This window comes from Nycticebus coucang, chromosome X, assembly GCF_027406575.1.
Source record: "Nycticebus coucang isolate mNycCou1 chromosome X, mNycCou1.pri, whole genome shotgun sequence".
Lineage (NCBI taxonomy): Eukaryota > Metazoa > Chordata > Mammalia > Primates > Lorisidae > Nycticebus > Nycticebus coucang.
In genome coordinates, this window is record NC_069804.1 from 75,948,708 (window position 1) to 75,974,775 (window position 26,068).

Here is a 26,068-nt window from a genome sequence, read left to right on the forward strand (position 1 = left end):
AATGCAGATCTATTTTTAGATTTCTAAGTGTTTTCCAAACATCTTTCCAAAAGGAATGTATTAATTTGCAGTGTAGTGTAGAAGTGTTCCCTTTTCTCCACAACACGCCAACATCTCTGGTCTTCAGATTTTGTGATATGGGCTAATCTTACTGGAGTTAGATGATATCTCAGAGTATATTTGATTTGCATTTCTCTGATGATTAAGGATGATGAGCATTTTTTCATATGTCTGTAGGCTGTGTGCCTGTCTTCTTCAGAGAAGTTTCTCTTCAAGTCCCTTCCACAGCCTGCGATGGGATCACTTGTTCTTTTCTTGCTTATACATTTGAGTTCTCTGTGGATTCTGGTTATTAAACCTGTGTCAGACATAACCTGAAAATATCTTCTTTTATTCTGAAGGCTGTCTATTTGCTTTAATTACTGTGTTCATGGCTGTGCAAAAGCTTTTTAGTTTGATCAGGTCCCAGTAGTGTATTTTTGGTGTTGCTTCAATTGCCCTGGGGGTCCTCCTCATAAAAAACTCACCCAGACTGATTAATTCAAGGGTTTTCCCTGCACTCTCTTCTAGTATTTTATAGTTTCATGTCTTAAGTTTAAATCTTTAATCCAGTGAGAGTCTATCTTAGTTAATGGTGAAAGGTGTGGGTCCACTTTCAGTCTTCTACAGGTTGCCAAGCAGTTCACCCAGCACCATTTGTTAAATAGAAAATCTTTTCCCCACTGAATGTTTTTAATCGGCTTGTCAAAGATCAAATAACAGTAACTAGCTGAATTCATTTCTTGGTTCTCTATTCTGTCCCAGACATCTACTTCTCTGTTTTTGTGCCAGTACCATGCTGTTTTGATCACTATCGATTTATATTATAATCTGAGGTCCAGTAGCGTGATTCCTCATGTGTTGTTTTTATTTCTGAACAATGTCTTGGCTATTCAAGGTTTCTCTGATTCCATATAAAACTAAGTATTATTTTTTCAAGATCTTTAAAGTATGACAGTGGAGCTTTAATAGGGATTGCATTAAAATTGTATATTGCATTGGGTAATGTGGACATTTTAACAATGTTGATTCTTCCCAGCCATGAGCATGGTATGTTTTTCCATTTGTCAACATTTTCAGCTATTTCTATTCGTAGAGTTTCATAGTTCTCTTTATAGAGATCTTTCACATCCTTTGTTAGATAAAGGCCCAAATATTTCATCTTCTTTGACACTACTGTGAATGGAATAGAGTCCTTAACTGTTTTTTCAGCTTCACTATTGTTGGTATATATAAAGACTACCGATTTATTAATGTTGATTTGTAACCTGAGACGTTGCTGTATTCCTTGATCACTTCTAAGAGTTTTGTAGTAGAATCCTTGGTGTTTTCCAGATATACAATCATATCATCTGCAAAGAGCAAAAGTTTGTTCTCTTTTGACCCTATATGGATACCCTTGGTCACCTTTTCTTACCTAATTGTGATGGCTAAAACTTCCATTACAATGTTAAAGGGAGTGGAGACAATGGGCAACCTTGACTGGTTTGTGATCTGAGGGAAATGATTTCAATTGAACTCCATTCAAGAGAATATTGGCTGTGGGTTTGCTGTAGATGTCCTCTATCAGTTTAAGACATGTCCCTTCAATACCAATTTCTTAAGTGTTCTGATCATGAAGGGATGCTGGATATTATCAAAAGCTTTATCGGCATCAATTGAGAGAATCATATGTTCTTCGTTTGTTAATTTGCTTATGTGCTGAAATTTATTTATAGATTTATGTATATTGAACCAGCCTAGAGACACTGGGATAAAACCGACTTAGTCATGATGTATAATTTGTTCTATGTGTTGCTGGATTCTGTTTGTTAGGTTCTTGTTGAGTATTTTTGCATCTATATTCATTAGTGATATTGGTCTATAATTTTCTTTTCTTGTTGGGTCTTTTCCTGGTTTGGTGATCAGGGTGATGTTTGCTTCATAGAACATGTTGGGTAGTCTTCCTTCTTTTTCTACATTTTGGAACAGGTTGAGTAACATAGGTACTAGTTCCTCTTTAAAGGTTTGTTAGAATTCTGACGTGAAGCCATCTGGTCCTGGGCTTTTCGTTTTAGGGAGATTTTGCATGGTTGATGCTATTTCATAACTTGATATTGGCCTGTTCAACATTTCCATGTGATTCTGGCTAAGTCTTGGAAGGTGACGTACTTCCAAGTATTGGTCAATGTCCTTCAGATTTTCATATTTCTGAGAATAAAGTTTTTTGTAATATTCATTAAGGATTTTTTGAATTTCTGCAGAGTCTGTTGTTATTTGGTTTTTGTCATTTCTGATTTATGAGATTAGAGATTTTACTCTTTTTTTCCTGGTTAGGTTAGCCAAAGATTTATCTATTTTATTGACCTTTTCAAAAAACCAACTTTTTGATTTATTGATCTGTTGTATAATTCTTTTGTTTTCAACTTCATTTAATTCTGTTCTAATTTTGGTTATTTATTTTCTTCTACTGGGTTTGCGGTTAGAATGCTCTTCCTTTTCCTGTTGCTTGAGATGTCCCATTAAGTTGTTAACTTCCTCTCTTTCTGTTCTCTTGAGGAAGGCATGCAGTGCTATGAATTTCCCTCTTATGACTGCCTTTGCAGTGACCCAGAGGTTCTGATAATTCATTTCTTCATTGTTGTTTTGTTCCAAACATTTGGCAGTTTCCTTCTTAATCTCATCTGTGACCCAGCTATCATTCAGCATAAGGTTATTTAACTTCCATGATTTTGTATGAGTATGCAGATTCCTGTTGTTACTAAGTTCAACTTTTATTCCATGATGGTCTGAGAAGATGCAAGGAATAATTTCTATTCCTTCAAATTTACTAAGGTTAGACTTGTGACCTAAAATATGATCGATTTTAGAATATGTTTCATGGGCTGATGAGAAGTATGTGTATTCAGTTTTGTTGGGATGAAATGTTCTGTAGATGTCTGTTAAATCCAAATGTTGGGTGGTTACATTTGAATCTAAAATTTCTTTGCTCAGCTTCTTATTGGAGGATGTATCCAACACTGCCAAAAAGTGTTGAAATCTCTGAGTATTATGGAGCTGGAGAAAATCAGGTTGCTCATGTCTGTTAGAGTTTCTCTTATAAATTGAGGCACATTCTGGATGGGTGCATAAATATTAATACTTGAAATCTCATCATATTGAGTATTATCCTTAACAAATATGAAATGACCATTCTTATCCTTCCTTAGTTTTGTTGGTTGAAAGCCTATGGTATCTGCAAATAGAATTGTAACACCTGCTTTTTTTCTGATTACCATTTGCCTGAAATATGGACGACCATCCTTTCACCCTGAGTCTATGTTTATCTTTAAAGGTAAGATGTTATTCTTGTATGCAGCAAATATCTGGCCTGAGTTTTTGTACCCGGTCAGCCAACCTGTGCCTCTTTAGAGGACAGTTTAAGCCATTTCCATTAATAAAGAATATAGATAAGTCTGGTAAAATTTTGGGTTTCGTGCTTTTCAAAATTCCAGTGGAGATTTTTAATGCTGTTGCCCCTGTGGAAGTTGGAGTTTTATCAGAAGTTTCTGAGTGAGTTTACTTTTGTGGTAGAGGATTGGGCTGGTCATTATGGAGGATAGGGCTGAGAATATCCTGAAGAGCTGGTTTGGTTATGGAAACTTTCTTCAACATGTGAATGTCATAAAAGTATTCAATTTCTCCATCATAAATGAAACTCAGTTTAGCTGGATACAGGATCCGGGGTTGAACAATTTTGCAGGAATTTGTTTCTGTCCCTGCTAAATTCCCCTGCAGAAGAGAAGCTTTTTTTAGTTTCCAGAGCCTGGACCTCAGGCCCTGTCTTTGCTCCTGTATGTTTGTATTCAGTTAGTTGTGAGTTCTAGCCTCCTGCCTTCCTTTGTCTATAGGCTGATGATCCCTTGAGGGCTGGGTGCATCTTAGATTCAGTAAAGCTGTCCTCTGGGTCAGCCCCACCCTGGGTATTTCCTGGCTCTGCACGTGTTTCTAGTCCCTGCACTCCACCCAGGCCAGTACCGCCTCAGGAAAACCCTTTACTCATGGGTCCTGCATTTCCATCCCAGTTCTGTTCCATGGTGGTTGCCACCTGAGAACATGTCCAGCCTCCTCTGTTTGCCCAGGGAGACAGGAGTTGTGGTTTTGGAATATCCTGGAGTGAGCCCTATTGTGCCAAAAATGGCTGCAGCTCTGTGCCTCGGGGCACCGCTGCTCTGGTGTGGTTCCCTCTCAGCCGACCGTCCACTCCTCACTCCAGTCCTGCAGAATCAACACTGACCAGCTGCAGTGTAGGCCCTGTCTGCACCCCTCAAGAAATCACCCAAGGATCTGGACTCCTGAGGGACGGGCCTCTAGACCTCAGAGTGAGAGTGGAGGGGAGTGCTGGGAGCTCATAATTGCAGGTAGAGAATATATACAGTTTTATGTTTTATGCCTGGCAGGAAAACGCTGTGGCACCCTAGTAGGGGAGGCAGTTCCAGTTTTTAGAGGGTCTCTCTCATGGAGTGTAGTGGGAGGACCTTTGAACACTGCTTGTTTGTTTGTGTAGCACTCTGAGCTGTTCTCATGGGGGAAGGGGACTCCTGCCCACTTAGGGATGGATTTTGTACCTTTTGTTTATATCCTTGGGGTCGCAGCTTGCCTCAGCAGGGTTGATGTGCGTTCGTCAATCTTCTCTCTTGGTGCAGCTCTAATCCACCAAGTTACTTGCTAAATTTCTGTCATTTAACACCTTCTGGACCAGAGCCTCTGTGGAAAGCTGGCTTCAGTCAGCCATCCTGTCTCCACCTTACCAGAGACCTTTTAAACTCTCCCACCTGAGACAGGTGCTGACTGAGACAATTGATTTGGACACTTTGAACTGAGCCAATCGCCCAAGGACTATCCAAGTTGTGCCTTGGTCGTGTGGTTGTAGGAAGGTTTGATTTTCCTTTTCCAATTGTTGCCTGTGGGGGGCGGGGTGACTTAATTGCTGGTATTTCTCCACAGCTGAGACTTCAACCCAGAGTAACTACGGTCGAACAGAGACCAGCTGAAAACAAGATAGAAACACTTTGCCCCACCACACCAAACAGGTCCCCAGTTTCTCAGGCTGTAGCACTGTACGGGTCCTTGGCAAAGCTCCAGGGGAAAAGTCAAACAGTGTAAAATAATCATGGGGCGGAATCAATGGAAAAACTCTGGTAACATGAATAACCAGAGTAGATCAACCCCACCCCCCAAGGAAAGATATGGCAGATGTAACTCAAGATCCCATTCATAAACAGCTGGCTGAGATGTCAGAAATTGAATTCAGAATTTGGATTGCAAACAAGGTTAATAGAATGGAGGAAAATTTGGAAATAGAAATTCGAGGAGCAATTCAAAAGTCGGAATTTGAAATTTGAAGAGAAATTTAAAAGTTGTCTCATGAATTTAACGAATTTAAAGACAAAACCACGAAATATTTTGATGCACTGAAGTAAGAATTTGCAGCCCTCAAAGATGTGAAAAATAAAGTAGAATCCCTCAGTAACAGAGTGGAAGAAGCAGAAGAAAGGATTTCTGGCATTGAAAACAAAGCCTTTGAATGCTCCCAAACTCTCAAAAGACAAATGAAGAGCAAAAACGGATCATTCTCTCAGAGAGCTCTGGGATAATTCAAAGAAGGCTAATATCCACCTCATTTGAATCCCTGAAAGTGATGAAGTGGCCTCGCAAGGCACAGAGGCCCTTTTCCATGCAATTAGGAAAGAGAATTTTCCAGACATGCCAAGAGATTCTGAAATTCTGATAGCAGACAGTTTAAGAACCTTAGCATGACTCAACCCGAATAAGACATCCCCCCAGGCATATCATAATTAACGTCACTAAAGATTATACGAAGGGGAAAATTCTGCAAGCAGCCAGACGTAAGAAATCCATTACCGACAAAGGGAAGAACATTAGAATGACTGCGGATCTCTGTGCTGAAGCTTTTCAAGCAAGAAGAGGGTGGTCATCAATTTTTAATTTCCTAAAGCAAAATAACTTTTAATCCCAGATACTGTATCCAGCTAAACTCAGTTTCATTTATGATGGAGAAATTAAATACTTTAATGACATTCATATGTTGAAGAAATTTGCCATAACCAAACCAGCTCTTCAAGATATGCTCAGACCTCTACTAGATATATACTCAGAAGACCAAAATCACATTATAACAAAGTTATTTGTACCAGACAGTATATATTTGCCCAATTCATGATCGCTAAGTCATAGAAGAAGCCCAAGTGCCCATTGATACACGAATGGATTAATAAATTGTGGTATATGTACACCATGGAATATTATTCAGCTTAAAGAAAGATGGAGACTTTACCTCTTTCATCTTTACATGAATGGAGCTGAAACATATTGTTCTTAGTAAAGCATCACATGAATGGAAGAAAAAGTATCCAATGTACTCAGCCCTACGATGAAACTAATTCATGTTTTTCACATGAAAGATATAATCCAGTGAATAACCCAAGAATAGGTGGAAGGTGGAAAGGGAGGGGAGGGAGAGGGAAGTGGGCTGAGGGAGGGTGATTGGCAGGATTACATGCGGTGCATCATACAAGGGTATATGTGAAATTTAGTAAATGTGGAATGTAAATGTCTTAACACAATAACTAAGAAAATGCCAGGAAGGCTATGTTAACCAGCATGATGAAAATGTGTCAAATGGTCTATAAAACCAGTGTATGGTGCCCCATAATCCCATAAATGTACACAGCTATGACTTAATGATAAAAAAAGATAAATATACACTTAGGGTGAAAGGATGGTCGTCTATATTTCAGGCAATTGGTAATCAGAAAAAAGCAGGTGTTGCAATTCTATTTGCAGACACAATAGGCTTTAAACTAAAAAAAATAAGAAAGGATAAGAATGGTCACTTCATATTTGTTAAGGGTAATACAAAATATGATGAGATTTCAATTATTAATATTTATGCACCCAACCAGAATGCACCTCAATTTACAAGAGTAACTCTAACAGACACGAACAACTTGATTTCCTCCAGCTCCATAATAGTCAGAGATTTCAACACTTCTTTGGCAGTATTGGATAGATCCTCCAATAAGAAGCTGAGCAAAGAAATTTTAGATTTAAACCTAACCATCCAACATTTGGATGTAGCAGGCATCTACAGAACATTTCATCCCAACAATACTGAATAAACATACTTCTCATCAGCCCACAGAACATACTGCAAAATCGATCACATTTTAGGTCACAAATCTAATCTCAGTAAATTTGAAGGAACAGAAATTATTCCATGCATTTTCTCGGACCACCATGGAATAAACCTTGAGCTCAGTAACAACAGGAATCTGCATACTCATACAAAAACATGGAAGTTAAATAACCTTATGCTGAATGACAGCTGGGTCAGAGATGAGATTAAGAAAGAGATTGCCAATTTTTTGGAACAAAATGACAATGAAGACACGAACCATCAGAACCTCTGGGACACTGCAAAGGCAGTTCTAGGAGGGAAATATATAGCACTGCAAGCCTTCCTCAAGAGAATGGAAAGAGAGAAAGTTAACAACTTAATGGGACATCTCAAACAACTGGAAAAGGAAGAACATTCCAACTCCAAACCCAAAAGAAGAAAATAAATAACCAAAGTTAGAGCAGAATTAAATGAAATTAAAAACAAAAGAATTATACAACAGATCAATAAATCAAAAAGTTGGTTTTTTGAAAAGGTCAATAAAATAGATAAATCTTTGGCTAACCTAATGAGGAAAAAAAAGAGTAAAATCGGCGCAGAGAGCAAGATGGCGGCTGAGTAACAGCTTCCTTGCACCTGGGCACCATGAGTCTGGGGAGATAAGAATCCAGGCATCTCTAGCTGGTGGGATCTGCCTATCATCACCCCTGTGAGGATACAGGGAGTCAGCAAGAGACTTCTGGACCCCAAGAGGAGGACTGAAACAGTGGAAACATAGCAAGTGGTCGTGTGTGTTCAATTGGTCTAAACCCGCCCCCAACCTTAAGTTCAGTAGCAGCGAGACTGCAAACCAGAAAGGCCTTACCTGTGAACTATTTTGGTGTCTTTGGACTTGGCACTCAGTTGAACTGCCTTGGGGAGTGCCTGAGCGGGTGTGCAGAGAACTTTGACCAATGTCTCGGGCCCCAGTCTGAGCCGCTGAGCCAGACGGAGATAATAGTGTTTGGCTGTAGGCCACAGGGAGAAATTGTGAGTGATCTGCCCTGGCAAGCTCCACCCTCAGGGTCGCAGAGCTAGAATCCGAGTGGGAGCTGGTAACCTAGTGACTGAGTAGCCTAAGGGTGGGGTCTGAGCCGCCTTGCAGCCCTAACCCTCAGGGGCAGAGTCAGACCGGTTTTGGGACACTGGGTAAGTGGATAGCCACTTCAACAGTGATTCCAGCGACAAGCACTTTCCTGAGAAAGCTTCTGCTCAGCAATTTTACAAATTAAAAGTGCCTTTTAAGTGGGCTGAAGAGACATTTAGGGTGTCTACCTGCTGGGGTTTGAGAAATCAGTAGCCTCCAGTCGTATCAGAACTGTGATTAACATCTCATACCCCAGAAGACCACGAGTTGCCCAGACAATATTCAACAACATACATATACTGCTTGGTTTTTGGTTATGAGGGTTTTTTCTTGTTGTTGTTGTTTTGTTTTTGTTTGTTTGTCTTTTTGTTTATTTTGATGTTGTTGATATTGTTTTGTTTTTTAATTTTAACCATTTCTCTACAGACCTTCTTTCTTTATCAATTTTGCTAGTTTCATTATAATTTCCGATTGCTGCCTTTTTCAATAACTAGAACTTCATTTTTGCTAGTGTTTCTACTGCTATTATTTGTTTTTTCACCCAATTTTATCCCATAAAGTTTTCTGTTTGCCTGTTTTGGTTTGATTTATAGCATTTTTGTCTTTCCTCTCTACTTGGTGGAGGTGGTGTACTGTGTCTGATCAGGTTAGCAAAGAGCTGCTGACCTCAAGGGAACCACCCAACTGGGCAACCCCAGAAGGTGTTTTTTTTTTTTTTTAAGGTTGTGTTGAAGTACCCTACTGTACACCTATATTGCTCTGTCTCCCTCTTTCTGTGCCTCTCTTCTTTTTGTCAATATTCCTTTTATCCACCCCCTCTCCTTTCTCTATTTTTTTTTTATTTTCACTCGGTCCTCCTTTCTTTCATCCCTTTCTTGCTCTTCAACCTTCTCATCCATCTGGTCCTGTACCAAAAGGACTCATCGAACCCTTAGTCCACAGGCACGAGAACTTAAAGACAAAGAGGAAGTAAAATGAAAATTAGGGCAAGGACACAGATAAAAGAAATCGCTCATGAGGAAGAATCAGCAGAAAACTCCAGGCAACATGAAGAACCAGGAAGAAATAGAGCTCCTCAACAGACCAATTTCAAGCACTGAGATCAAAGAAACAATAAAAAATCTTCCAACCAAAAAATGCCCTTGTCCACATGGCTTCACACCAGAATTCTATCAAACCTTCAAGGAAGAGCTTATTCCTGTACTGCAGAAATTATTCCAAAAAATTGAATGAGAAGAAATCTTCCCCAACACATTCTATGAAGCAAACATCACCCTGATACCAAAACCAGGAAGACACCCCCCAAAAAGGAGAATTTCAGACCAATCTCACTCATGAATATAGATGCAAAAATTCTCAACAAAATCCTAGCCAATAGATTACAGCTTATCATCAAAAAAGTCATTCATCATGCTCAAGAAGGCTTCATCCCAGGGATGCAAGGCAGGTTTAACATATGCAAATCCATAAACGTAATCCACTATATTAACAGAGGCAAAAATAAAGATCACATGATCCTCTCAATAGATGCAGAAAAAGCATTTGATAAAATCCAGCATCCTTTTCTAATTAGAACACTGAAGAATATAGGCATAGGTGGCACATTTCTAAAACTGATTGAAGCTATCTATGACAAACCCACAGCTAGTATTTTACTGAATGGAGTAAAACTGAAAGCTTTTCCCCTTAGAATTGGAACCAGACAAGGTTGTCCTCTGTCACCTTTACTATTCAACATAGTGCTGGAAGTTCTAGCCAATACAATTAGGCAAGATAAGGAAATAAAGGGAATCCAAATGGGAGCAGAGGAGGTCAAACTCTCCCTCTTTGCTGACAACATGATCTTATACTTAGAAAACCCCAAAGACTCAACCACAAGACTGCTAGAAGTCATCAAAAAATACGGTAATGTTTCAGGATATAAAATCAATGTACACAAGTCAGTAGCCTTTGTATACACCAATGACAGTCAAGATGAGAAGCTAATTAAGGACACAACTCCCTTCACCATAGTTTCAAAGAAAATGAAATACCTAGGAATATAACTAATGAAGGAGGTGAAGGACCTCTATAAAGAAATTATGAAATCTTCAGAAAGGAAATAGCAGAGGATATTAACAAATGGAAGAACATACCATGCTCATGGGTGGGAAGAATCAACATTGTTAAAATGTCTATACTTGAAAGCAATATACCTTTTCAATGCCATTCCTATCAAAATACCAACATTGTACTTTCAAGATTTGGAGAAAATGATTCTGCGTTTTATATGGAACCGGAAAAAAACCCCGTATAGCTAAGGCAGTTCTTAGTAATAAAAATAAAGCTGGGGGCATCAGCATACCAGATTTTAGTCTGTACTACAAAGCCATAGTGGTCAAGACAGCATGGTACTGGCACAAAAACAGAGACATAGACACTTGGAATCGAATTGAAAACCAAGAAATGAAACTAAAGTCTTACAACCACCTAATCTTCGATAAACCAAACAAGAACATACCTTGGGGGAAAGACTCCCTATTCAGTAAATGGGTTGGGAGAACTGGATGTCTACATGTAAAAGACTGAAACTGGACCCACACCTTTCCTCACTCACAAAAATTGATTCAAGATGGATAAAGGACTTAAATTTAAGGCATGAAACAATAAAAATCCTCCAAGAAAGCATAGGAAAAACACTGGAAGATATTGGCCTGGGGAAAGACTTCATGAAGAAGACTGCCATGGCAATTGCAACAACAAAAATAAACAAATGGGACTTCGTTAAACTGAAAAGCTTCTGTACAGCTAAGGAGACAATAACCAATTTTGATATGAGGACAATTAATGACAATTAAGGTTATGGTGGGGAAGAAAAGCAGAAAGAGGGATGGAGGGAGGGGGTGGGGCCTTGATGTGTGTCACACTTTATGGGGGCAAGACATGATTGCAAGAGGGACTTTACCCCACAATTGCAATCAGTGTAACCTGGCTTATTGTACCCTCAATGAATCCCCAACAATAAAAAAAGAAAAAAAGAATTAAAAAAAGAGTAAAATCTCTAATCTCATCAATCAGAAATGACAAAGACGAAATAAAAACAGACTCCTCAGAAATTCAAAAAATCCTTAATGAATATTACAAGAAACTGTATTCTGAGAAATATGAAAGTCTGAAGGACATTGACCAGTACTGGTAAGCACGTCACCTTCCAAGACTTAGCAAGAATCAAGTGGAAATGTTGAACAGGCCCATATCAATTTCTGAAATAGCACAACCATAGAAAACCTCCCAAAAAAGAAAAGCCTGGGACCAGATGGCTTTACGTCAGAATTCTACCAAACCTTGAAAGAGTAATTAGTACATACATTGCTCAACATGTCAAAAATGTAGAAAAAGAAGTAAGACTACTCAACATGTTCTATGAACCAAACATCACCCTGATCCCCAAACCAGGAAAAGACCCAACAAGAAAAGGAAATTATAGACCAATATCACTAATCAATGTAGATGCAAAAATATTCAACAAGATCCTAACAAACAGAATCCAGTAACACATCAAACAAATTATACATCATGACCAAGTCGATTTTATCCCAGGGTCTCAAGGCTTGTTCAATATATGTAAATCTATAAGTATAATTCATCACATAAAGAAATTAAAAACCAAAGGCCATATGATTCTCTCAATTGATGCAGAAAAAGCATTTGATATTATCCAACATCCCTTAATGATCAGAACACTTAAGAAAATTGGTATAGAAGAGACATTTCTTAAACTGATAGAGGCCATCTACAGCAAACCCACAGCCAATATCATATTGAATGGAGTTAAATTGAAATCATTTCCACTTAGATCAGGATCCAGACAAGGCTGCCCATTTTCTCCACTGCTCTTTAACACTGTAATGGAAGTTTTAGCCACTGCAATTAGGAAAGAAATAGCAATCAAGTGTATCCATATAGGGTCAGAAGAGTTCAAACTTTTGCTCTTTGCAGATAATATGATTTTATATCTGGAAAACACCAGGGATTCTACTACAAAACTCTCAGAAGTGATCAGGAATGCAGCAGCGTCTCAGGTTACAAAGTCAACATTCATAAATCGGTAGCCTTTATATATACCAACAATAGTCAAGCTGAAGAAACAGTTAAGGACTCTATTCCATTCACAGTACTGCCAAGGAAGATGAAATATTTGGGAGTTTATCTAACAAAGGACGTGAAAGATCTCTATAAAGATAACTATACAACTCTATGAAAATAAATAGCTGAAAATGTTAACAAATGGAAAAAAATACCATGCTCATGGCTGGGAAGAATCAACATTGTTAAAATGTTCATACTACCCAAAGCAATATAGAATTTCAATGCAATCCCTATTAAAACTCCACTGTCATACTTCAATGATTTTGAAAAAAACAATACTTCGTTTTATATGGAATCAGAAAAAAACCCTGAATAGCCAAAACATTACTCAGAAATAAAAACAAAGCAGGAGGAATCGTGCTACCAGATCTCAGACTATACTACAAATCGGTAGTGATCAAAATAGCATGGTACTGGCACAAAAACAGAGAAGTAGATGTCTGGAACAGAATAGAGAACCAAGAGATGAATCCAGCTACTTACCGTTATTTGACCTTTGACAAGCCAATTAAAAACATTCAGTGGGGGAAAGATTCCCTATTTAACAAATTATGCTGGGTGAAATGGCTGGCAACCTGTAGCAGACTGAAACTGAACCCACAACTTTCACCATTAACTAAGATAGACTCTCACTGGATTAAAGATTTAAACTTAAGACAGGAAACTATAAAAATACTAGAAGAGAGTGCAGGGAAACCCCTTGAAGAAATCGTTCTTGGCATGTATTTTATGAGGAGGACCACCCCGGCCGATTACAGCAGTACCAAAAAAACACTACTCGGACCTAATCAAACTAAAAAGCTTCTGCACGGCCAAGAACACAGTAAGTAAAGCAAGCAGACAGCCCTCAGAATGGGCGAAGATATTTGCAGGTTTTGTCTCCGACAAATGTTTAATAACCAGAAAGCACAGAGAACTGAAATGTATAAGCAAGAGAAGAACAAGTGATCCCTTTGCAGCCTGGGCAAGAGACTTGAATAGAAACTTCTCTGAACAAGACAGGCACATGGCCTACAGACATATGATAAAATGCTCATCATCTTTAATTATCAGAGAAATGCAAATTAAAACTACTGTGAGATACCATCTAACTCCTGTAAGATTAGCCCAAATCACAAAATCCCAAAACCAGAGATGTTGGTGTGGATATGGAGAAAAGGAAACACTTGTGCACTGCTGGTGGGAATGCAAATTAATACATTCCTTTTTGAAAGATGTTTGGAGAACACTTAGAGATCTGAAAAAAGACTTGCCATTCAATCCTATAATTCCTCTACTAGCTATATACCCAGAAGGCCAAAAATCACATTACAACAAAGATATTTGCACCAGAAGGTTTATTGCAGCCCAATTCACAATTGCTAAGTCATGGAATAAGCCCAGATGCCCATTGGTCAACGAATGGATTAATAAAGTGTGGTATATGTACACCATGGAATATTATGCAGCCTTAAAGGAAGATGGAGACTTTACCTCGTTCATGTTTACATGGATGGAGCTGAAACATATTCTTCTTAGTGGAGTATCTCAAGAATGGAAGAAAAAATATCTAATGTAATCAGCCCTACTATGAAACTAATTTTTGGCTTTCATATGAAAACTATAACCCAGTTATAACCTAAGAATAGGGGGAAAGGGGACAGGAAGGGGAGGGAGGCGGGTGGATGAGCGGAGGGAGTGTGATTGATGGGATTATACGTGTGGTGCATCTTACAAGAGTACATGTGAAACTTAGTAAATGTAGAATATAATTGTCTTAACACAAAAACTAAGAAAATGCCAGGAAGGCTATATTAACCAGTGTGATGATAATGTGTCAAACTGTTTATAAAACCAGGGTATAGTGCCCCATGATCGCATAAATGTACACAGCTATGATTTAATAAAAAAAAAAAAGATAAATATACACTTAGGGTGAAAGGATGGTCATCCATATTTCAGGCAAATGGTAATCAGAAAAAGCAGGTGTTGCAATTCTATTTGCAGACACAATAGGCTTTAAACCAACAAAAGTAAGAAAGGATAAGAATGGTCACTTCATATTTGTTAAGGGTAATACACAATACGATGAGATTTCAATTATTAATATTTATGCAACCAATCAGAATGCACAATTTATAAGAGAAACTCTAACAGACATGAGCATCTTGATTTCCTCCAGCTCCATAATAGAGAGTTCAACATTTCTTTGTTAGTTTTGGATAGATCCTCCAATAAGAAGCTGAGCAAAGAAATTTTAGATTTAAACCTAACCATAAAACATTTGGATGTAGCGGACATCTATAGAAAATTTTGTTTGTTTTGAAAGTTCTATTTGCAAAAAGAAAAAGAGGAAAAAATAAAAACAAATAAATAAAAGAAAAGAAAAAAAAAAAGAAAATTTTATCCCAATAAAACCGAATACACATACTTCTCATCAGCCCACGGAACATACTGCATAATTGATCACATTTTAGGTCACAAGTCTAACCTCAGTAAATTTGAAGGAATAGAAATTATTCCTTGCATCTGCTCAGACCACCATGGAATAAAAGTTGATCTCAGTAACAACAGGAATCTGCATATGCATACAAAAACTTGGAATTGAAATGACCTTATGCTGAATGATAGCTGGGTCATAGATGAGATTAAGAAGGAAATTGCCAAATTTTTGGAACAAAACAACAATGAAGACATGAATCCTTGAACCTCTGGAATACTGCAAAGGCAGTCCTAAAAGGGAAATTTATAGCACTGCAAGCCTTCCTTAAGAGAACGGAAAGAGAGGAAGTTAAGAACTTAATGGGACATCTCAAGCAACTGGAAAAGGAAGAACATTCCAACCCCAAACCCAGAAGAAGAAAATAAATAACCAAAATTAGAGCAGAATTAAATGAAATTGAAAACAAAAGAATTATTCAACAATGAATCAAAAAGTTTGTTTTTTTTTAAGGTCAATAAAATAGATAAACCTTTGGCTAACCTAACCAGGAAAAAAAAAGAGTAAAATCTTTAATCTCATCAATTAGAAACAACAAAGACGAAATAACAACAGTCTCCTCAGAAACTCAAAAAATCCTTAATGAATATTACAAGAAACTTTATTCTCAGAAATATGAAAATTTGAAGGACATTGACCAGTACTTGGAAGCACGTCACCTTCCACGACCTAGCAAGAATGAAGTGGAAATGTTAAACAGGCCAATACCAAGTTCTGAAATAGCATCAATCACACAAAATCTCCCTAAAAATAAAAGCCCAGGACCAGATGTCTTCATGTCAGAATTCTACCAAATCTTTAAAGAGGAACTAGTACCTATATTATTCAACTTGTTCCAAAATGAAGAAAAAGAAGGAAGACTACCCAACATGTTCTATGAAGCAAATATCACCCTGATCCCCAAACCAGGAAAAAAACCAACAAGAAAAGAAAATTATAGACCAATATCACTAATGAATATAGATGCAAAAATATTCAACAAGAACCTAACAAACAGAATCCAGTAACACACAAATTATACATCGTGACCAAGTCGGTTTTATCCCAGTGTCTCTAGGCTGGTTCAATATACGGAAATCTATAAGTATAATTCAGCACATAAACAAATTAACAAACAAAGACCATATAATTCTCTCAATTGATGCAGAAAAAGCTTTTGATAATATCCAGCATCCCTTTATGATCAGAACACTTAAGAAATTGGTATAGAAGAGTCATGTCTTAAACTGATAGAGGACATCTACAGCAAACCCACAGCCAATATCATATTAAATGGAGTTAAATTGAAATCATTTCCACTTAGATCAGGTACCAGGCAAGGCTGCCCATTGTCTCCACTGCTCTTTAACATTGTAATGGAAGTTTTAGCCATTGCAGTTAGGGAAGAAAAGGCGACTAAGGGTATCCATATAGAATCAGAAGAGATCAAACTTTTGCTTTTCACAGATGATATGATTGTATATCTGAAAAACACCAGAGATTCTACTACAAAACTCTTAGAAGTGATCAAGGAATACAGCAGCGTCTCATTTTACAAAATTAACATTCATAAATCGGTAGCCTTTATATATACCAACAATAGTCAAGCTGAAAAAACAATTAAGGACTCTATCCCATTCACAGTAGTGCCAAAGAAGAACTATTTGGGAGTTTATCTAACAAAAGATGTGAAAGATCTCAATAAAGATAACTATGACTCTCTTAAGAAGAAATAGCTGAAAATGTTAACAAATGGAAAAACATACCATGCTCATGGCTGGGAAGAATCAACATTGTTAAAATGTCCATACTACCCAAAGCAATATCCAATTTTAATGCAATCCCTATCAAAGTTCCACTGTCATACTTTAAACATCTTGAAAAAGTAATACTTTGTTTTATATGGAATCAGGAAAAAACCTCTAATAGCCAAGAAATTACTCAGAAATAAAAACAAAGCAGGAGGAATCACGCTATCAGACCTCAGACTATATTATAAATCAATAGTGTTCAAAGCAGCATGGTACTGGCACAAAAAAGAGAAGTAGATGTCTGGAACAGAATAGAGAACCAAGAGATGAATCCAGCTACTTACCGTTATTTGATCTTTGACAAGCCAATTCAAAACATTCAGTGGGGGAAAGATTCCCTATTTAACAAATTGTGCTGGGTGAAATGGCTGGCAACCTGTAGAAGACTGAAACTGAACCCACAACTTTCACCATTAACTAAGATAGACTCTCACTGGATTAAAGATTTAAACTTAAGACATGAAACTATAAAAATACTAGAAGAGAGTGCAGGGAAACCCCTTGAAGAAATCATTCTTGGCATGTATTTTATGAGGAGGACTACCCCGGCCGATTAAAGCAGTACCAAAAAAACACTACTCGGACCTGATCAAACTAAAAAGCTTCTGCACGGCCAAGAACACAGTAAGTAAAGCAAGCAGACAGCCCTCAGAATGGGCGAAGATATTTGCAGGTTTTGTCTCCGACAAATGTTTAATAACCAGAAAGCACAGAGAACTGAAATGTATAAGCAAGAGAAGAACAAGTGATCCCTTTGCAGCCTGGGCAAGAGACTTGAATAGAAACTTCTCTGAACAAGACAGGCACAAGGCCTACAGACATATGAAAAAATGCTCATCATCTTTAATAATCAGAGAAATGCAAATCAGAATTACTCTGAGATATCATCTAACTCCAGTAAGATTAGCCCATATCACAAAATCCCAAGACCAGAGATGTTGGCGTGGATGTGGAGAAAAGGGAACACTTCTAATTTGCTGGTGGGAATGCAAATTAATACATTCTTTTTTTTTTTAAGACAAAGCTAGTTTTATTAATTTTCTTTCACTGATCCAGTAACTAAAACACTTCAAAAGATTAGATTGTGCCAGTTCAGTTTCCCTGGTACCTGTGGGCCCACAAAGATCATCTAAGTATGCAGAAAAGTGCTTCTGAACAGTTTCTTGTGCTTTTCCTTTAACTTCAACTTCCAACATACATATAACCCCAGCCAAATTTTCCAATCTTCATAATTAATTCAGTTCTTGAATTGGTTATGTTTGCCACAGCTCTGTGGTTCTCAGGTAAGTTTCAGTAGCATTTAAGGTCCTCCAACGCAAAATAAAATGGTAAAAGGAAAAAAAATGCACTGAGCAAGGGAAATACAGTCAGTAGCCAATGGCCTGCTCTCAAAACTTCATATTTTAATATAAAATATTCATACAGCATACTACACCTCTGTCTGCTAACTGAATACTGTTTTTGATGAGCTCTAGACAACAGAAAAGAAAATTCTTGCTTCCAACATCTATGAACAGAAAATGTAATTCCAAATGCTATTGGGATGTTGCTTTAGGGTAGGGAAATGTGCTCCAAAAATCTATATTGGAGAGAGTAGGCAAGGAAACAGCACTTCTTCCATCACCTGACTGATCCCACACCTGTTGGAATCAAGTCTGCAGTCTCGTTAGTGTTCGCATTTGAAAGGTTTCTGCTTCGAATCGTCCTGGCTGTTTGCTGTTCCTATGCTGCATCTTCTCCCACTAGAATTAAGCATTTCTCCAGTCTTCCTTTTGCTGTGACTTCTGTTTCTTCAGTTAAGAGTTAAATAATAATTAATGTTGCTCTAAAGATGAGCTAAAAATCAAAAATGCAGGCTAGAATCCTGCTATCAGGGTGTCATGTCTCAGGGAGCTGGTTAATGTCTGTCAGTTTGGTATCATTCAGCATTGCCCTGATTCTCTCCAAGGAGTCTGCTTGGGGGATCCGCTCTAACTGCACCTGAAGGGTCTATGAAAACTTTACAAAATCTCTCTGGACTTGTTCACTGACATCTAATTCTGTCTGTAATCTCTGAGCTTTATTCTTCTCTTCAAACATTAGTTGTTCAATGGTAACCTTAGCAGCAGTTTTTTTCTTTAACTGTTCTTCCAATGTGATTTTTATTTCCTGAAGACTCTCAAGCTGTTGAGACTTCTCTTTTAATGTGGACTCCAACTGTCCTTTTTCTACTTTTATTCTTTCTAATTCAGCTTTTAGGCTAGAAATGGAAGCTATTTCTTCCTTGCAGTTTTCTATTTCTAGCTGCAGAGTTTCTTCAAGGTTTTCTTTTAAACACTGTTCTGCTTGAATCTGCTCTTTTAGGAAAAGTATCTCTGCCTTCAGCTTCTCCTCCACGTGGTCTGCTGCCGTTCGCACACTGACGATGTTCTCTCGATACTTCAGCACCAACTCCCGCAGGGCCTCTATAGTGTCTGGGAGGATGAAGTCTTCCACTTGCTGTAGTGACACATGTAAGCTGTGCTTTCCCTGGAGACTGTCATTATCTTTCTGTAGCCTCACCAGCTCTTCTGAAACTTGTTACCGCGACTGCATCAGCACTGCCATCTGTTCCTGAACATCCCTCTTTGCCTGGGAAAACACTTGTTGTAACTCTTCAAGTAAGATCTCAGATGCTTGGGCTCTTAGAACAAGTGCAGAGATCTGGTGACTCGAATCTTCACTGCTCTGCTTTATGAAGTCTTCCAGCTCCTGTTTCTCTTTCATTGTCTTCTCTAACTGGTCATTAGCTTGCCTCAGCATCACCTGTAGTTTTTTCACCTGGTCTCTTGTTTCAGCCTCCTGAATCTGAATTCCTTGTAACTGTTTTTCATAACTGAAACACATATCACAACGTCTACCAAGTTTATTTCCAGCATTATGCACCTCTTTCTGCAGGAGATTCCACTCAGTCTCACTAACTAAGCGGTAACCACTGGGGGACACGTAGGCACTCTCCATGCCCCAGGTGACACTAGAGAGGAGGGATGCTGTCTCTTCTTGTTCTGGTGTCATTGCCTTGATTGCTCTTTCCTGATCTTTGGTTAACATAAACCCACTTGGCATCTGGAGTGACCCAAGGGATGCAGTATCAAAGTTCTCAGACACTGAATCTGCTCCCACCAGGGGTTCAAACTCTGACTCATCCAGGTTTCCAGCAGATTTTGCTTTGTAGTTATAGCCTGAAGCTTTGGATTGCAATGAGCATGAGGTTCCCAAGCTGTCTGTAGACTGTGCTCTCCTGAATCCATCTTTAAACATGTCATTGTCCGATTTACTGAATGGATCTCCAGATGGTAACAATAAATCTGCATCTAAGGAATGGACTGAACCATGGGTGCTATCTAAATGCTCCTCTTCATTTGATAACTGGGCTGAAGATTCTTCTTGAGTTAAAGCACACACTACTGGTATTTTTACCTCTTCCTCAACATCTGTTTTTTTATGATCTTTTCTCTTATTGAGTCTTTGTTGTTCATCATTCTCCTGATCTTTCTTCTTCAGTTCTTCAACTTGTCGGAGCTGTTCTGAAGTTAGCACAATCTCCATTCGCTGCATATCTCTCATCAGTAAACACTGAGATTCCAGAAATTGGTCATTGGCCTTCTGTCATGTATGTTTTAACTGGTTATGTTGCTGTCGCTCTTGCTCCAAGAGATGGCAAACTTCATGCAATTCTTTTCGCAGTTTCTCAGCATCTTCCTCTAGAACAGATTTCTGAGTATTCAAAACAGCTACATACATTTCTAGATCAGTCCTACAAGATTTTTCAGCTTCCAAATAGTGATTCAATTCTTTAAGCTTTGAGGCCTCCAGCTCTTTAATCTTGTCTTCAGCCTCTGTCAGTTTATCTTTCAAAGCTGCAATTTCCTTCTCCATGGGCATCACAACAGACCGCAGTTTTTCAGCATCTTCTTGGGCCTTTTTCATTTCATTTTCTAAATTTTCCTCCTCTTGACCTTCAGACAGCCTTCTTCTTAAATCAGCTATTTCCTCTCTGCAGATTCTCTATACTGTGCCCACTGCGTTCGCTCCTGCTCCAGCCTGAGGTGGAACTGGTGCTCATAATCACGAACTGTTTCTTTCATAACAGCCTGAAGTGAAGCTACTTCTTTTCTCCACTGTCTTTTCACTTCATCTATGGCTTCTTGCTTGGTATTCTCAGAGACTGTGGCAATAGCCTTAATATTCTCCATCTTTCCTTGAGCTTCCCATAGCTGTGTCGGAAGGTGCCCCAAATCATCTTGTGCAGCTTGTAACACTGCATTTTGCCTCTTCAGATCCTCCTCTTTAGCCAAATATAACTCCTTAAATTTTGCTCTCTTTTGATTAAATTCTTGCTCAAGCTGCTGCTGTGCCCGTAAATATTCTCCATTAATTTTTTCCAATTCTGCTACCCGTTGCTGAAGAGAAATGTCAGGCTGGGGAGCCGGCCGGCTGCGCCATGGCCAGACGGCTGGTTTGGGGGAGCGGGAATGGGCGGGGAAGCAGCGTCCCGGGCTCCCTCGGGCTCAGCTGGCGAAAGAGGCGTCCACCGAGCCGCCGCCGCCGCCCAGAGAGGAACCGCTAAGGCTGGAGCCCCCGGCACCGCCACAGCCGCAGGCAGAGAGGACCCGAACGCTGACCTCTGCCTCCTCATCCTGACAGTGCCAATACATTCCTTTTGGAAAGATGTACGGAGAACACTTAGAGTTTTGAAAACAGATCTTCCATTCAAACCTATAATTCCTCTACTAGGTATATGCCTAGAAGACCAAAAATCACATTATAAGAAAGATATTTGTACCAGAATGTTTATTTCAGCCCAATTCATAATTGCTATGTCATGGAAGAAGCCCAAGTGCCCATTGATCCACGAATGGATTAATAAATTGTGGTATATGTACACCATGCAAAATTATGCAGCCTTAAAGAAAGATGGACACTTTACCTCTTTCCTATTTACATGGATGAAGCTGGAACATTTTCTTCTTAGTAAAGTGTCTCAAGAATGGAAGAAAAAGTATCCAATGTACTCAATCGTAGTATGAAACTAATTTATGGCTTTCATATGAAAGCTATAACCCAGTTATAACCTAATAATTGGGGAAGGGGGAGAGGGAGGACAGAGGGGCAGATGATGGGCGGAGGGAGGGTGGTTGTTGGGATTATACCTGTTTTGCATCTTACAAGGGTGCATGTGAAACTTAGTAAATGTAGAATATAAATGTCTTAACACAATATCTAAGAAAATGCCAGGAAGGCTATTTTAACCAGTGTGATGAAAATGTGTCAAATGGTCTTTAAAACCAGTGTATGGTGCCCCATGATTGCATTAATGTATACAGGTATGATTTAATAATAAAAAAATTATATTGATTACATGTTGAATTGATAAATTGTGGAACTACTGAGTTAAATAAAATATATTATTAAAGTTAAAAATATAAAATAAAAATAAAAGATCTCTGGCAACTAGATCACAGGAGTCTGCTGACAACTCAAATATGACTTGCTCCAGTGTTCTGTGACTTCAGGAGGACCCACCCAGCAAATTGATTAGTCTGGGAAGGTTGATGCCTCCTTCCCTACTTTGCACCTCTGTCACACCCAGTCACTGATAACTCCGCAGGGCTGTGACCCAGTTGCCTCCAATGAGCAGATTTTCCAGGGGTTTGCACCTGCCTGAATCACGAGGAAATCTATGTCTCCTCAGCCAGGCCACTGCTCTCCGCCTCTATCTGGCAGCTGGAGGTGAGGCCTGACAATCTCAGGCGTTTTATGGAGGCTGGGGGGGTGTTTCCTCAGTTCCAGCCCCACCCCTGATTGATGTTACTGACTGAACAGAACAACTTTGCTGAATTTGTTTCTGTCCCGACTAAATTCTCCTGCAGAAGAGAAGCTGTTTTGAGTTCACAGAACCTGCGCCTCAGGCCCTGTCTTTGCTGCTGCAGATTTGTATTCACAGCACAGTTAGCTGTCATTTCTAGCCTCCTTCCCTCCTTTGTCTAGGTTGATGATCCCCTGGGGGCCGGGTGCGTCTTAGGCTCAGTAAATCTGTCCTCTGGGTCAGCCCCGCTGTGGGAGTCAGCCAGCACTGCACGTGTGTTATTTAGTCCCTGTGCTCCATCCAGGCCCGTACCACCTCAGGCAAACCCTTTACTCACAGGGCCTGCATTTCCATCCCAGATCTGTTCCGCAGGTGGTTGCCACCTGAGAAGATGCCCGGTCTCCTCTTGTTGCCCAGAGAGACAGGGGGTGTGACTCCAGGATATCCAGGGGTGAGGCCTATTGTTGCCACAAATGGCTGCTGCTCTGTGCCTCAGGGCACCGCTGCTCTGGTGTGGTTCCCTCTCAGCCGAGCATCCTCTCCTCACTCCCATGCTGCAGAATCAGCACTTACCAGCTGCAGTCCAGGCCCTGTCCACACACCTTGAGAAATCACCCAAGCATCTGGATTCCTGGGAGACACGCCTCCAGACCTCAGAGTGAGAGTGGAGGGGAGTGCTGGGAGCTCAGAATTGCAGGTAGTGCATATATACAGTTTTACGCCTGTCGGGAGAGCGCCATGGCACCCTAGTAAGGGAAGTAGGTCCAGTTTTTAGATAGTCTCTCCCATGGAGTATAATGGGAGGACTTTTGAACTCTGCTCATTTGTTTATGAAGTACTCCGAGCCATTCTCATGGGGGAGGGGACTCCCATCCGCTTGGTGATGGATTTTGTACCTTTTATTTGTATCCTTGGGGTCGCAGCTTGCCTCAGCAGGGTTGATGTGCGTTCTTCAACCTTCCCTCTTGGCACAGCTCTAATCCACCAGGTTACTTGCTAAATTTCTGTCCTTTAACTCTCCTGGATGGGAGACTCTGTGGAAAGCTGGCTTCAGTCAGCCATCTTGTCTCCTTCCCCCACCATTTTGCCTATTTTTTTATTACAATTGCAGAGACTATGCCTTTGAGAAATTAAACAAAGATAGGTAATAAGAAGGTGAATCAAGAATCTTTTAATTATAAAAACAAAACTTACAATCACAGTTTTAAATGATTTTAGTTTAGAAAACCATTCACCAAATACAGAATCTGGGTTAAATTTATTTCAACACTTGTATAGGTACATGAGTTATTTTTTAGTTATATATATATATTTTTTTTTCTTTTACTATCACTTTATTTATTTATTTTTTATTTTTTAATTTTTTTTATTGTTGGGGATTCATTGAGGATACAATAAGCCAGGTTACACTGATTGCAATTGTTAGGTAAAGTCCATCTTGCAATCATGTCTTGCCCCCATAAAGTGTGACACACAAAAAGGCCCCATCCCCTCCCTCCGTCCCTCTTTCTGCTTTTCCTCCCCCCCATAACCTTAATTGTCACTAACAGTCCTCATATCAAAATTGAGTACATACGATTCATGCTTCTCCATTCTTGTGATGCTTTACTAAGAATAATGTCTTCCACGTCCATCCAGGTTAATACGAAGGATGTAAAGTCTCCATTTTTTTTAATAGCTGAATAGTATTCCATGGTATACATATATCACAGCTTGTTAATCCATTCCTGGGTTGGTGGGCATTTAGGCTGTTTCCACATTTTGGCGATTGTAAATTGAGCTGCAATAAACAGTCTAGTACAAGTGTCCTTATGATAAAAGGATTTTTTGCCTTCTGGGTAGATGCCCAGTAATGGGATTACAGGATCAAATGGGAGGTCTACCTTGAGTGCTTTGAGGTTTCTCCATACTTCTCTCCAGAAAGGTTGTACTAGTTTGCAGTCCCACCAGCAGTGTAAAAGTGTTCCCTTCTCTCCACATTCATGCCAGCATCTGCAGTTTTGAGATTTTGTGATGTGGGCCATTCTCACTGAGGTTAGATGATATCTCAGGGTTGTTTTGATCTGCATTTCTCTAATATATAGAGATGATGAACATTTTTTCATATGTTTATTAGCCATTCGTCTGTCATCTTTAGAGAAGGTTCTATTCATGTCTCTTGCCCATTGATATATGGGATTGTTGGCTTTTTTCATGTGGATTAATTTGAGTTCTCTATAGATCCTAGTTATCAAGCTTTTGTCTGATTGAAAATATGCAAATATCCTTTCCCATTGTGTAGGTTGTCTCTTTGCTTTGGTTATTGTCTCCTTAGCTATACAGAAGCTTTTCAGGTTAATGAAGTCCCATTTGTTTATTTTTGTTGTTGCAATTGCCATGGCAGTCTTCTTCATGAAGTCTTTCCCCAGGCCAATATCTTCCAGTGTTTTTCCTATGCTTTCTTTGAGGATTTTTATTGTTTCATGCCTTAAATGTAAGTCCTTTATCCATCTTGAATCAATTTTTGTGAGTGGGGAAAGGTGTGGGTCCAGTTTCAGTCTTTTACATGTAGACATCCAGTTCTCCCAACACCATTTATTAAATAGGGAGTCTTTCCCCCAAGGTATGTTCTTGTTTGGTTTATCGAAGATTAGGTGGTTGTAAGATGTTAGTTTCATTTCTTGGTTTTCAATTTGATTCCAAGTGTCTATGTCTGTTTTTCTGCCAGTACCATGCTGTCTTGACCACTATGGCTTTGTGGTACAGACTAAAATGTGGTATGCTGATGTCCCCAGCTTTATTTTTGGTACTAAGAACTGCATTAGCTATACGGGTTTTTTTCCGGTTCCATACAAAACGCAGAATCATTTTTTCCAAATCTTGAAAGTACGATGTTGGTATTTTGATAGGAATGGCATTGAAAAGGTATATTGCTTTGGGAAGTATAGACATTTTAATAATGTTGATTCTTCCCATCCATGAGCATGGTATGTTCTTCCATTTGTAAATATCCTCTGGTATTTCCTTTCTTAGGATTTCATAATTTTTTTAGAAGGTCCTTCACATCCTTCATTAGGTATATTCCTAGGTATTTCATTTTCTTTGAAACTATGATGAAGGGAGTTGTGTCCTTAATTAGCTTCTCATCTTGACTGTTATTGTTGTATACAAAGGCTACTGACTTGTGTACTTTGATTTTATATCCTGAAACATTACTGTATTTTTTGATTATTTCTAGGAGTCTTGTGGTTGAGTCTATGGGGTTCTCTAAATATAAGATCATGTTGTCAGCAAAGAGGGAGAGTTTGACCTCCTCTGCTCCCATTTGGATTCCCTTTATTTCCTTGTCTTGCCTAATTGTATTGGCTAGAACTTCCAGCACTATGTTGAATAGTAAAGGTGACAGAAGACAACCTTGTCTGGTTCCAGTTCTAAGAGGAAAAGCTTTCAGTTTTACTCCATTCAGTGAAATCTTAGCTGTGGGTTTCTCATAGATAGCTTGATTCAGTTTTAGAAATGTGCCACTTATGCCTATACTCTT

The 26,068-nt window shown here is 39.1% G+C and overlaps 1 protein-coding gene across 1 annotated transcript; it reads right to left on the reverse strand.

The window, feature by feature from the left end:
- Positions 1 to 18,101: 18,101 nt before the first annotated feature.
- Positions 18,102 to 21,378, reverse strand: LOC128576860 (rab GTPase-binding effector protein 1-like). Its single transcript, XM_053579027.1, is given in 3 exon segments — positions 18,102 to 20,734; positions 20,737 to 21,176; positions 21,275 to 21,378. Coding segments are annotated over 3 exon segments (2,568 nt in total). The 3' UTR covers positions 18,102 to 18,710.
- Positions 21,379 to 26,068: the final 4,690 nt, after the last annotated feature.